Source organism: Panthera onca, chromosome A2 (genome assembly GCF_046562875.1).
Source record: "Panthera onca isolate mPanOnc1 chromosome A2, mPanOnc1 haplotype 2, whole genome shotgun sequence".
Classification (NCBI taxonomy): Eukaryota; Metazoa; Chordata; class Mammalia; order Carnivora; family Felidae; genus Panthera; species Panthera onca.
The window spans coordinates 152,126-165,237 of NC_138340.1; the positions used below are offsets into that span (position 1 = coordinate 152,126).

General features: G+C 57.9%; 1 protein-coding gene across 2 annotated transcripts; it reads right to left on the reverse strand.

Moving 5' to 3' along the window:
• Positions 1-1,197: 1,197 nt before the first annotated feature.
• On the reverse strand, positions 1,198-12,555 carry CIMAP1D (CIMAP1 family member D). 2 transcript variants are annotated; one of them, XM_078443782.2, is made up of 4 exons: positions 12,221-12,555; positions 6,076-6,183; positions 4,146-4,259; positions 1,198-2,194 (listed from the first exon to the last, which is right to left on the reverse strand). In XM_078443782.2, the coding sequence occupies exons 1-4, from the start codon at positions 12,345-12,347 to the stop codon at positions 1,710-1,712; spliced, it is 834 nt and encodes a 277-aa protein (XP_078299908.2). In that variant the 5' UTR covers positions 12,348-12,555; the 3' UTR covers positions 1,198-1,709. The 2 variants fall into 2 exon arrangements, with proteins under 2 accessions (XP_078299908.2, XP_060485562.1); XM_060629579.3 differs by lacking the exon at positions 12,221-12,555 and having other exon boundaries at positions 4,146-4,248; positions 6,076-6,191.
• Between the last annotated feature and the right edge of the window lie 557 nt (positions 12,556-13,112).

Consider the following 13,112-nt stretch of genomic DNA (forward strand, 5'->3'; position numbering starts at 1 on the left):
AGGTGGAGGAGGGGTGAGGCTGTCTGGAGCCCGATCGATAAATCAGAGAAATGAGATCACAGACTGGCGGTCGCCGCGGAGCTCGCGGAGGAGGAGGCGAAGCGGAGGAGGGACGCGCAGCCGATTGGCCGGCGTTGGGGTGGGGGTCGGGGATGCTGCCCCAAGCCTGTGTGTCTCACGCTGGGACGCTCTTGTGCAGTGTCCGGATGAGCCCCCATAGAGCGGGCGTGGCCTCTGGTTCTGCTGGTGGCGGGGGGGGGGGGGGGGGGGGACGTTTGTCTGGGTCTGGACGTGTTTGTGTCTATTATTGTCTGCATACATGTGGGACTGTGTGGGAGTGTATATTGAGTGCAAGTTTGAACATGCGTGTGAGGAAGGCACCTGGGTTCCCCTGAGAGGGGTGTGTGTGTGTGTGTGTGTGTGTGTGTGTGTGTGTGTATTAGGGGTCCTGGTGTGTGTCCACTTAGTCAGTTAAAGGGGTGTGTGTTCACGATTGGCATCCCTGGACTGGGAGAAAGGGACAGAGCAGAGGTCATGCATGTCAGGACCCTTCTGGGTCAAGCCTGAGGTGCAGCCCTGGGGCCCCCTCCTTGGGGAGACATGGTGGCAGTCTGTCCCTCCTAGGCTCCTGGGTTAGGGTCTTTCTGGGTCAAGGATTTATAAGGCCTGGGCTTTCACACGGGAGGCTCAGTCACATGACACCACCCCTGTGTGTCCTTCCTGTCACTAGCAAAGAATGGCAGGAACAGAGCCCAATGGCCAGGATTCGGATCCTGGCATTAGGGGGACACGAGGGCTCATAGTGTGTCCTCAGGCAAGTGTCCAATCTCTCCAAAGCCCCATTTTCTCTCAGTGAACATCAACTGCCGCCCGATTGCTGTGAAGCTTAGATGATCTTTATCAATATCTCAAACACGGTAGGCACCTACTGATGATGGATATTAGAATATATTAAACTCCTATACATCTTTCAAAACCCACCTTCGATGTCCTCTTTTCCAAGAAGCCTCCCTGACTTCCCCCATTCAAAGCCCTGGGTCTGCCTCTGGCCTTACCCAGCCCTGGATCCCTCCTGTGGTTCCATCCAGGCCCCGGGGGCTTTAGAATTGGGGGTCTGGATCTCAAGGGCACAGTTAAGTCTCTTTGCTTTGACATGGACAGGGGGTTCAATGAGCTCACATGTGTGATTCTGACAGCTCTGGTGCCACAGAGATTTATTGGCAAGCAGCTAGAGAGAGAGGGATCAGGCTGCTTCCAGCCTGATTTGGGGGCTGGGACCAGGGGCAGGCAGCTGGCTGTGCATCCGCGAGAAGCAGAGAAGAGCCCAAGTTTAGCAGAAACGTGAACTGTGCCAGGGACCCAGGCCCTAGCAGGGTGGACACTGAGCTCCAGAACACAGAAAGCTCCGCCGGCCGCTGGGCAGGGCTGCAGTCGTCCCTTTCTCTGCGTGGCCTGACTTAACCTGCTGTGACCGGGAGGAAGAAACTGGGGCACTGGAAGGAAGCTCGCCCTGCACGGAGCCACGGGGTCACAGCCCCCAGGGACCAAAGGAAGCAGGGGACCTAGAAGGACCTCAGAGTTCAAAAAAAGGAAGGCAAGATGTGTCTTCTCCACAGCCAGGCCCAGGAGGGGCCTGCCCACACCCTGTGTGACAACACAGGTAAACTGGGTTGGTCCCGGGGCAGCTGGGAATCCTAACCCCAAAGGTGTCAGGGCATGGTGTCCACAACCATGGTGGGAGCGCGTTTGGAGTGACGGATGCCCATGGTGAACGCTGGTGCCCGGGCTTTGGTCATGGTGACCTGCTCAGGGCTGTGGGTGCCAGGGCCAGGAGTCTCCTCTGGGGGCCGGGGGGCACGGGGCCGGCCCAGCATGGTGAAGGCGGGCTGGCGCTGACGGTAGGTGTTGGGGTCGGGGCTCTCGTACTGGCCCGGGCCTGGGATCTCAGCAGGGTCCTGAGGGGGACGGGCGGGGGGCGTGCGGCCCACCACTGTGTAGCTGGGGCTGCTGGGCTTAATGAATATCTGGGAACCCCAGAGGGAGGGCAGGGTATAGGTGTTAGGAGCAGGGGTGGAGGTGTCCTGGAGCTGTGGGCGCGGGCGGGAGCCCAGGGTGAAAGCTGGGGGTGTCCGCTGGCGCACAGGGGCCACCTTCTCTGGGCTGTAGGCCCCTGGGCCTGGTGTCACCTCCAGACCTGTGAGAATGGGGCAGGAGGGTTGATAGGAGTCCTCACCTGCTCAAAGACCTTGCATGGCTTCCCACTGCCCCTACACATCCTGGAGCTCACAGCACTTGTCAGGCAGCCCCAAAGTGTCTCTGCTGCTTCCCAGACCTCCCCCCCCCCCCCCCCGCCACACACACACACACACACACACTACCTGTTGTCTTTCAAGCCTCCAGGCCTTTGCCCATGCTCAACCCTCTGCCCCGCATACCTTCCGTTTTCCCATTCCCACCCCCCAGGGGCTGCTCCTCACCCTTCCAGACAGCCCCACAGCCCCCTCCTTCCTGCAGCCTTCCCCACTCCCTCCTCCTAGGCAGGCCCTCACAGCCCTTCCAAGGGCCCTCCAGGGTCTTCCCCTCCAGACATGGGCACAGTGAGGTGGGATGGTCTCCATGTAGGCCTAACTCCATCACCAGACCGGGATCTCATAAAAAGCAAGGGCATGTCAAATCTACTTCAACTCCTCAGCTTAATACATGTTTGGATGAGTGAGTAGAAGGATGGGAGGTGAGTGATTGAATGGGGAGTGAATGAGTAGATGAATGGATCCATGGATATATAGATAGAGGGATTAAGAGCTGATTTGTGGGTGGGTAGATGGATAGATGATTGGGTGGATGATAAATGGGTTGATGGATTGTGAATGGAAAGATCATGGTGGATGGATCAGTAGATGGATGGATGGAAGGATGGACAGATGGGTGGATGGATGGTTGGATGGAAGGAAGGGTGGGTGGCTGGTGGGTGAATGGATGGATGGATGGATGGATGGATGGATGGACTGATGGTTGGATGGATGGATGGACAGACGGACAGAAGGATGGATGGATGGATGGATGGATGGATGGATGGATGGATGGAAGGAAAGGTGGCTGTCTGGTGGGTGAGTGGATGGATGGACGGATGGATGGAAGGAAGGGTGGGTGGCTGGTGGGTGGATGGATGGATGGATGGGTGGATGGATGGAAGGAAGGGTGGGTGGGTGGATGGAAGGATGGATGGATGGATGGATGGACAGACGGACAGATGGATGGAAGGAAGGGTGGCTGTCCGGTGGGTGAATGGATGGATGGAAGGATGGTTGGATGGATGGAAGGAAGGGTGGGTGGATGGATGGATGGAAGGAAGGGTAGGTGGGTGGGTGGGTGGATGGATGGATGGATGGTTGGATGGACGGGTGGATGGACGGATGGATGGAAGGATGGATGGATGGATGGATGGGTGGATGGACGGATGGATGGAAGGAAGGGTGGGTGGCTGGTGGGTGAATGGATGCATGGACAGACGGAAGGATAATTGGATGGATGGATGGATGGATGGATGGATGGATGGATGGATGGAAAGGTGGCTGGGTGGGTGGGTGGATGGATGGATGGATAGGTGGGTGAGTGGATGGATGGACAGTTGGATGGATCAGTGGATCAACAGATGGACTGGATGATGAGCAGTGGGTTCATGGATAGGTTGGTGAGTAGATAGATGGGTGAATGGATGGATAGATGAACTGATTGATCAGGGAGTAGATGAGCAAATGGGTGATAGGTCAAAAGAGGAAAGGGTGGATGGGAGACTGGAATCAGGTTATTAAATTCGGCACTTAAGGTGGAAGTGAGTTTTTTGGAGTCTGTGGAGGGAATTGCCACATTTGCCACAGTCCCCACTGTGCCCTGTCATCCCCTGATGTCACGGATGAGCCCCAGATGCCCTCTTGGCACCATATGTACACAGGGTCACTGTCACCCTGGCCCACTTCCTCATTCAGGTTCTCTCAGGGCCCCCAGCCCCTCTTCGGAGTCCCTTGATTTGTCATTCCAAAGACACTGAAATTCTAAGAACCTGATGATGGGAGGAGAAGGAGAGGACAGAGGTGGGATCCTGAATGGGTGGGGTCCTTGTGGGGAAGCATTGATCAGATACTCACCCCGAGACTTGCCCCGGCCCTGCATGGAGTAAGCAGGGGTGCAGCTTCGGCCAAACCGGGTGACTTTTGGGTCCAAGAAGTAGACTGGCCCAGGGCTGACGTCCTGTGGAGACGCTGGGGAGAGGAGCCCCCGGTCCTAATGGCACCTCTGATGGCCCCACCGACCCCGCTCAGTGCCCCTGGTCGGCCCCACCCCCGGCCCCATCTTGGAGAGCAGGGACCTTAGACCACTCACCTGGGGGCCCCGGGTACCTGCTTTGACTTTGTCTGACAAGCACATCAGTGCCCTTGTGATCACAGCTGTGCCCCCCTCGACCTCTCTTCGGCCGCAGACTAGGAAACCAGCTGGTGGGTGGGTCAGGACTGTGCCACAGTAAGAGTAACTAGGCTCTGAGGAGGGCCCTTTGCATGCTTGGGCTTGTCATGGGGCATGCCTAAGGGGGCCTTGAGTCGGACCTCGGGGGTCTCAGCAGGGCCTCCGTGAGCTTTGTCTGTGGGCAGGCCATCTCCCTGTCTCTGCCTCTGTTTCCCCACTGGCAGGGCGAGTGAGGAGATTGAAAGCTGAGAGGGTCCATGGAGGGCAGCCTGGCACAGGGCACTTCCCTGCTGGGGCCAGTCACCGGGGCCAGTGCTGTCACTGCCGCTTCCAAGCCGTTCGGGCATAAATGCACGCGCATCGGTGTGTGGCGTGTGGGGCACACACTCGCTGGCTAGCGGCTCTGTGTGCATGCGGCACACACACGCAGGGAGCACCTTTGCTGACAAAGGAAGGGCGTCCCTCCCCTCATCAAGGCCTCTGCCTGGGCTGTCCTTCCTGGGCCTCTTGTCTCCTGGGGCTCCATGGAACTCCTCCTCCTGCAAGCCCAGACCGTAGGCCTCCTCCTCCAAGAAGTCTTCCCTGGCATCAGCGAAGTCTACGCTGGCCACCACTCACCCTCAACTCCCCAGTCTGTCCCTCTGCCCCAGAGTGTGTCCTGTGACAAGGACAGAACCTGGGAACCCAGGTCGCCCTGGGCCACAGGCGAAGTTCTTAACCCTTCCCGGTGATAGATGTGATGCTCATTCCCTCCTTTGCCTTCCTGGGGACCCCCTGGAGTTGCCTGAGTTGGGTTTCAGTTTGGTTTGGGGTTTTTGCTGATTCTGAAGATGTCAGCCGCCCCCTCCCCACGTGCCTTGGTCCAGGTGAGTCAAAGTCCTCCTTCAGGGCCCTCCCCACCCAGGTGCACTTGGGACCTCAGAGCAGCTCTAGAAAATGGGGTGATGGAATTTGTGGGCATTCATATGAAGGGCACAGTCTTGCTAGAACGTGACGGTGACACTGCTAATAGGCGTGGACAGCGTGCTGGGGCCAGGGCCTCCCACGTTAACAGCATCGATGCCCGTGACGTTCACTCACATCCAGACGCCGTCATTCCAGCCGGGAGAAGGGCGCACCACGCGGAGGCGAGGACCCCGCTGACGGGGCCAGCCCCACCGCCCGCTGCCTGCCCAACAGCAGGAATTGTCACCCTGTCCTCTCCACAGCTGCCTGTGAGGGGCCTCGTCTTGCCGACAGAGAAACCCCTCCGCACCCACTTCTACGGAGCACTGTCCAGAGCCGCAGACCGTGCGAGCTACTTGTAACGGATGTTTGTTTAACCCCGAGGACAGCTCTGTGAGGAGCGTGGCACCACTCCTCACAGAGAAGGAGACGAGGGCACAGAGCGGTTAGGACACTGGTCCAAAGTCCAGGGGTCTGCAGCGGCCCAAAGACACACTCGGGCCCTAAGCACCACACCCTGCTGTCTTCTGCCTACGAGGACGAGGACGCAGCTTCTCCAGGCTCCCCCAGCGAGCTGCCTGCCTCCCTCGGGGCGGGGCGGGGGGCCCTGAGGGGACACAGGGGGCTTGGGAGGCCCCCGCCCCCACCCGCACCCCCCGCTGGCCTTACCTGGGCGGGGCCTCCGGAAGAGTGAGTAGGCGGGACCGACCGCCCTGGTGCAGTCGTGGTTGACGTAGCCCACGGTGGACGGCAGGACGTACAGGCCCGGTCCGGAGCCTGCGACCAAAGCCCTCAGGTGAGGGCCTGGGGCCGGACACCCTGAGACTTGGGGGAGAACCCGGGGCCCAGCCCCTGAGCCCCCGCCTGGGCTCCCAACCACCCTCCGTGGCACGTGGAGGTGGGGGGGCTGCCCCCACTGGAGGGGGAAAAGTGAGGGGGGGCATTGTGAGTCACATCTGAGTCAAAGGTAGGAGGGGCTGCAGGCCCAGACAGAGATACGCTGTCACGTGGGGAAACTGAGGCCCAGACACGGGGATACACTGTCACGTGGGGAAACTGAGGCCCAGACAGAGATACACTGTCACATGGGGAAACTGAGGCCCAGACACAGGGATACACTGTCACGTGGGGAAACTGAGGCCCAGACAGAGATACGCTGTCACGTAGGGGAAACTGAGGCCCAGACACGGAGATACACTGTCACGTAGGGGAAACTGAGGCCCAGACACGGAGATACACTGTCACGTAGGGGAAACTGAGGCCAGACACGGGGATACGCTGTCACGTAGGGGAAACTGAGGCCCAGACACGGGGATACGCTGTCACATAGGGGAAACTGAGGCCCAGACACGGGGATACGCTGTCACATAGGGGAAACTGAGGCCCAGACACGGGGATACGCTGTCACGTAGGGGAAACTGAGGCCCAGACACAGAGATACGCTATCACGTGGGGAAACTGAGGCCCAGACACGGAGATACACTGTCACATTGGGGAAACTGAGGCCCAGACAGAGATACACTGTCACGTGGGGAAACTGAGGCCCAGACACGGAGATACACTGTCACACAGGGGAAACTGAGGCCCAGACACGGAGATACGCTGTCACGTTGGGGAAACTGAGGTCCAGACAGAGATACACTGTCATGTGGTGAAACTGAGGCCCAGACACAGGGATACACTGTCACGTAGGGGAAACTGGGGCCCAGACACAGAGATACACTGTCACGTGGGGAAACTGAGGCCCAGACACGGAGATACACTGTCACGTAGGGGAAACTGAGGCCCAGACACGGAGATACACTGTCACGTGGGGAAACTGAGGCCCAGACACAGGGATACACTGTCACGTAGGGGAAACTGAGGCCCAGACACAGGGATACACTGTCACGTAGGGGAAACTGAGGCCCAGACACAGGGATACACTGTCACGTAGGGGAAACTGAGGCCAGACACGGAGATACACTGTCACGTGGGGAAACTGAGGCCCAGACACAGAGATACGCTGTCACGTGGGGAAACTGAGGCCCAGACACGGGGATACACTGTCACGTGGGGAAACTGAGGCCCAGACAGAGATACACTGTCACATGGGGAAACTGAGGCCCAGACACAGGGATACACTGTCACGTGGGGAAACTGAGGCCCAGACAGAGATACGCTGTCACGTAGGGGAAACTGAGGCCCAGACACGGAGATACACTGTCACGTAGGGGAAACTGAGGCCCAGACACGGAGATACGCTGTCACGTAGGGGAAACTGAGGCCAGACACGGAGATACGCTGTCACGTGGGGAAACTGAGGCCCAGACACAGAGATACGCTGTCACGTGGGGAAACTGAGGCCCAGACACGGGGATACACTGTCACGTGGGGAAACTGAGGCCCAGACAGAGATACACTGTCACGTAGGGGAAACTGAGGCCAGACACAGAGATACACTGTCACGTAGGGGAAACTGAGGCCCAGACACGGAGATACGCTGTCACGTAGGGGAAACTGAGGCCCAGACACGGGGATACACTGTCACGTTGGGAAACTGAGGCCCAGACACGGGGATACACTGTCACGTGGGGAAACTGAGGCCCAGACAGAGATACACTGTCACGTAGGGGAAACTGAGGCCAGACACAGAGATACACTGTCACGTAGGGGAAACTGAGGCCCAGACACACAGATACGCTGTCATGTAGGGGAAACTGAGGCCCAGACACAGGGATACACTGTCACGTGGGGAAACTGAGGCCCAGACAGAGATACACTGTCACGTAGGGGAAACTGAGGCCCAGACACGGGGATACACTGTCACGTAGGGGAAACTGAGGCCCAGACAGAGATACACTGTCACGTAGGGGAAACTGAGGCCAGACACAGAGATACACTGTCACGTAGGGGAAACTGAGGCCCAGACACACAGATACGCTGTCATGTAGGGGAAACTGAGGCCCAGACACAGGGATACACTGTCACGTGGGGAAACTGAGGCCCAGACAGAGATACACTGTCACGTAGGGGAAACTGAGGCCCAGACAGAGATACGCTGTCACGTAGGGGAAACTGAGGCCCAGACACGGGGATACACTGTCATGTTGGGGAAACTGAGGCCCAGACAGAGATACACTGTCACGTGGGGAAACTGAGGCCCAGACAGAGATACACTGTCACGTAGGGGAAACTGAGGCCCAGACAGAGATACGCTGTCACGTAGGGGAAACTGAGGCCCAGACACGGGGATACGCTGTCACGTAGGGGAAACTGAGGCCCAGACACGGGGATACGCTGTCACGTAGGGGAAACTGAGGCCCAGACACGGGGATACGCTGTCACGTAGGGGAAACTGAGGCCCAGACACGGGGATACGCTGTCACGTAGGGGAAACTGAGGCCCAGACACAGAGATACGCTATCACGTGGGGAAACTGAGGCCCACACAGAGATACGCTGTCACGTGGGGAAACTGAGGCCCAGACACGGAGATACACTGTCACATTGGGGAAACTGAGGCCCAGACAGAGATACACTGTCATGTGGGGAAACTGAGGCCCAGACACGGAGATACACTGTCACATTGGGGAAACTGAGGCCCAGACACGGAGATACACTGTCACGTGGGGAAACTGAGGCCCAGACACAGAGATACACTGTCACACAGGGGAAACTGAGGCCCAGACACGGAGATACGCTGTCACGTTGGGGAAACTGAGGTCCAGACAGAGATACACTGTCATGTGGTGAAACTGAGGCCCAGACACAGGGATACACTGTCACGTAGGGGAAACTGGGGCCCAGACACAGAGATACACTGTCACGTGGGGAAACTGAGGCCCAGACACGGAGATACACTGTCACGTAGGGGAAACTGAGGCCCAGACACGGAGATACACTGTCACGTTGGGGAAACTGGGGCCCAGACAGAGATACACTGTCATGTTGGGGAAACTGAGGCTCAGACACGGAGATACACTGTCACGTTGGGGAAACTGAGGCCCAGACAGAGATACGCTGTCACGTAGGGGAAACTGAGGCCCAGACACGGAGATACACTGTCACGTAGGGGAAACTGAGGCCCAGACACGGAGATACGCTGTCACGTAGGGGAAACTGAGGCCAGACACGGAGATACGCTGTCACGTGGGGAAACTGAGGCCCAGACACAGAGATACGCTGTCACGTGGGGAAACTGAGGCCCAGACACGGGGATACACTGTCACGTGGGGAAACTGAGGCCCAGACAGAGATACACTGTCACGTAGGGGAAACTGAGGCCAGACACAGAGATACACTGTCACGTAGGGGAAACTGAGGCCCAGACACGGAGATACGCTGTCACGTAGGGGAAACTGAGGCCCAGACACGGGGATACACTGTCACGTTGGGAAACTGAGGCCCAGACACGGGGATACACTGTCACGTGGGGAAACTGAGGCCCAGACAGAGATACACTGTCACGTAGGGGAAACTGAGGCCAGACACAGAGATACACTGTCACGTAGGGGAAACTGAGGCCCAGACACACAGATACGCTGTCATGTAGGGGAAACTGAGGCCCAGACACAGGGATACACTGTCACGTGGGGAAACTGAGGCCCAGACAGAGATACACTGTCACGTAGGGGAAACTGAGGCCCAGACACGGGGATACACTGTCACGTAGGGGAAACTGAGGCCCAGACAGAGATACACTGTCACGTAGGGGAAACTGAGGCCAGACACAGAGATACACTGTCACGTAGGGGAAACTGAGGCCCAGACACACAGATACGCTGTCATGTAGGGGAAACTGAGGCCCAGACACAGGGATACACTGTCACGTGGGGAAACTGAGGCCCAGACAGAGATACACTGTCACGTAGGGGAAACTGAGGCCCAGACAGAGATACGCTGTCACGTAGGGGAAACTGAGGCCCAGACACGGGGATACACTGTCATGTTGGGGAAACTGAGGCCCAGACAGAGATACACTGTCACGTGGGGAAACTGAGGCCCAGACAGAGATACACTGTCACGTAGGGGAAACTGAGGCCCAGACAGAGATACGCTGTCACGTAGGGGAAACTGAGGCCCAGACACGGGGATACGCTGTCACGTAGGGGAAACTGAGGCCCAGACACGGGGATACGCTGTCACGTAGGGGAAACTGAGGCCCAGACACGGGGATACGCTGTCACGTAGGGGAAACTGAGGCCCAGACACGGGGATACGCTGTCACGTAGGGGAAACTGAGGCCCAGACACAGAGATACGCTATCACGTGGGGAAACTGAGGCCCACACAGAGATACGCTGTCACGTGGGGAAACTGAGGCCCAGACACGGAGATACACTGTCACATTGGGGAAACTGAGGCCCAGACAGAGATACACTGTCATGTGGGGAAACTGAGGCCCAGACACGGAGATACACTGTCACATTGGGGAAACTGAGGCCCAGACACGGAGATACACTGTCACGTGGGGAAACTGAGGCCCAGACACAGAGATACACTGTCACACAGGGGAAACTGAGGCCCAGACACGGAGATACGCTGTCACGTTGGGGAAACTGAGGTCCAGACAGAGATACACTGTCATGTGGTGAAACTGAGGCCCAGACACAGGGATACACTGTCACGTAGGGGAAACTGGGGCCCAGACACAGAGATACACTGTCACGTGGGGAAACTGAGGCCCAGACACGGAGATACACTGTCACGTAGGGGAAACTGAGGCCCAGACACGGAGATACACTGTCACGTTGGGGAAACTGGGGCCCAGACAGAGATACACTGTCATGTTGGGGAAACTGAGGCTCAGACACGGAGATACACTGTCACGTTGGGGAAACTGAGGCCCAGACAGAGATACACTGTCATGTGGTGAAACTGAGGCCCAGACACAGAGATACACTGTCACGTGGGGAAACTGAGGCCCAGACACGGAGATACACTGTCACGTAGGGGAAACTGAGGCCCAGACACGGGGATACGCTGTCACGTAGGGGAAACTGAGGCCCAGACACGGGGATACACTGTCACGTTGGGGAAACTGGGGCCCAGACAGAGATACACTGTCATGTTGGGGAAACTGAGGCCCAGACACGGAGATACACTGTCACGTTGGGGAAACTGAGGCCCAGACAGAGATACACTGTCATGTGGTGAAACTGAGGCCCAGACACAGGGATACACTGTCACGTAGGGGAGACTGGGGCCCAGACACGGAGATACACTGTCACGTTGGGGAAACTGAGGCCCCGACAGAGACACCCCACCACAACTGCAGTGCTTGGTGTCCTCAGCAAGAATGTCAGGGCCACGGAGCTTAACTCCTGCTGCCTTGCTACACACAGATAAATGAGGCAGGGGCCTCGACCCTCACTGAGAATGCACAGCGTCAGAACCAGGATGCCCGTGGCCCCTGCAGAGTGTCCAGGCCTCAAGCCTCCACACCTGCCCGTTCTCTCCTTGCCGCTCTACGTTGTCGAAGGCACTTATCACTAATATGCTATACATTCTGCTTATTGGTTTTGCCTTGTGTGTGTCTCCCCCACAGACCTTTGCTGCTCTGTCACTGCTGAAGCATCAGCACCTGCAAGGGTGCCTGGCCCATAAAATGCTCAGTCCTTGCTGGGTGGAGGACTGCACAAGAGCCAACAGAAATGCTATGTTCACACCCATTCTGCTGGGAGGAAAACTGAGGTTTGGGGAGGAGCAGGGACTCATCAGAGCCCCCCCACTCCAGGTGGCTCCCAGAATATTCTAGAAGCCCCAGCACAGCTAGGGAGAAGAGAGGACGAGATCCCACCACCATGGCCTCCCTCCCCCACAGTTGGTGCGTACCGTTCTCCGAGGTGGCCGTCCCACAGGACTTCCTCAAGCCGGTCTGAACACTCTGGCACTCAGTGGTCAGCCGTGGAGCAGGGTTGCAGCTAAGGGTCCCCATGGTGAGCAGGGGAGGTGGCTGCATGAGGCACGGGGGCCGGGCAGCTCCTGCGCCTGGTGTTTTCTCCTCCGCTGCAGCGGCTCCGGGCCGCAGGTCAGGTACTGTCCTCAGTCCTTGCAGCTTGTGCTGGTGTCGGCAGAGCCCCAGCCTCACCACACCCCCCTGGGGACGGCACAGACAGTCCCTTGTCCCGCAGCACAGAGTCTTGGGGCCCCGGCCCTAGCAGGCTGGTCGGCGGACGTTGGCCTGGAAGTGAGGCCAGGATCAAGTGTCGGCCCGGTGGCTGGATGGTCCAGGGAAGAATCCGGTGTCAGCAGAGCAGGTCCCCGGGGAGCCGCCAAGCTGGGCAGCCGGGGCCAGAGAAGGCTCCAGGGAGCCAGAGCCACAAACACAACACCTACAGCCATGTAGCAGGAGGGACTGGTGAGGTCATGGGCGGTGTGGCCCCATTTCTACAGCTGGGGAAACTGAGACGCAGCCCAAAGTCGTACACTGAGTTTACCACTCTGGGGGTTGCAACTTTAGGCCAAGAAGCCTGCCTGCATTCTTCCTTCCTTCTTGCCTTCATCCAATAAGCACCTATTGAGCACCTACTGCATACAGGTTCTGTTTGGGTTGGTGGGGACACAACAGGAATACACAGACAAGAAGGTAGTGTTCTCAGGAGAGGACAAAGGAAACAGACAATAACCTAATAAATAAGCACATAGTATATAAGAAGGCGTCAAATGTGCTAGAAAACAGGGGCGCCTGGGCGCTCAGTCGGTTGAGTGTCAGACTTCGACTCAG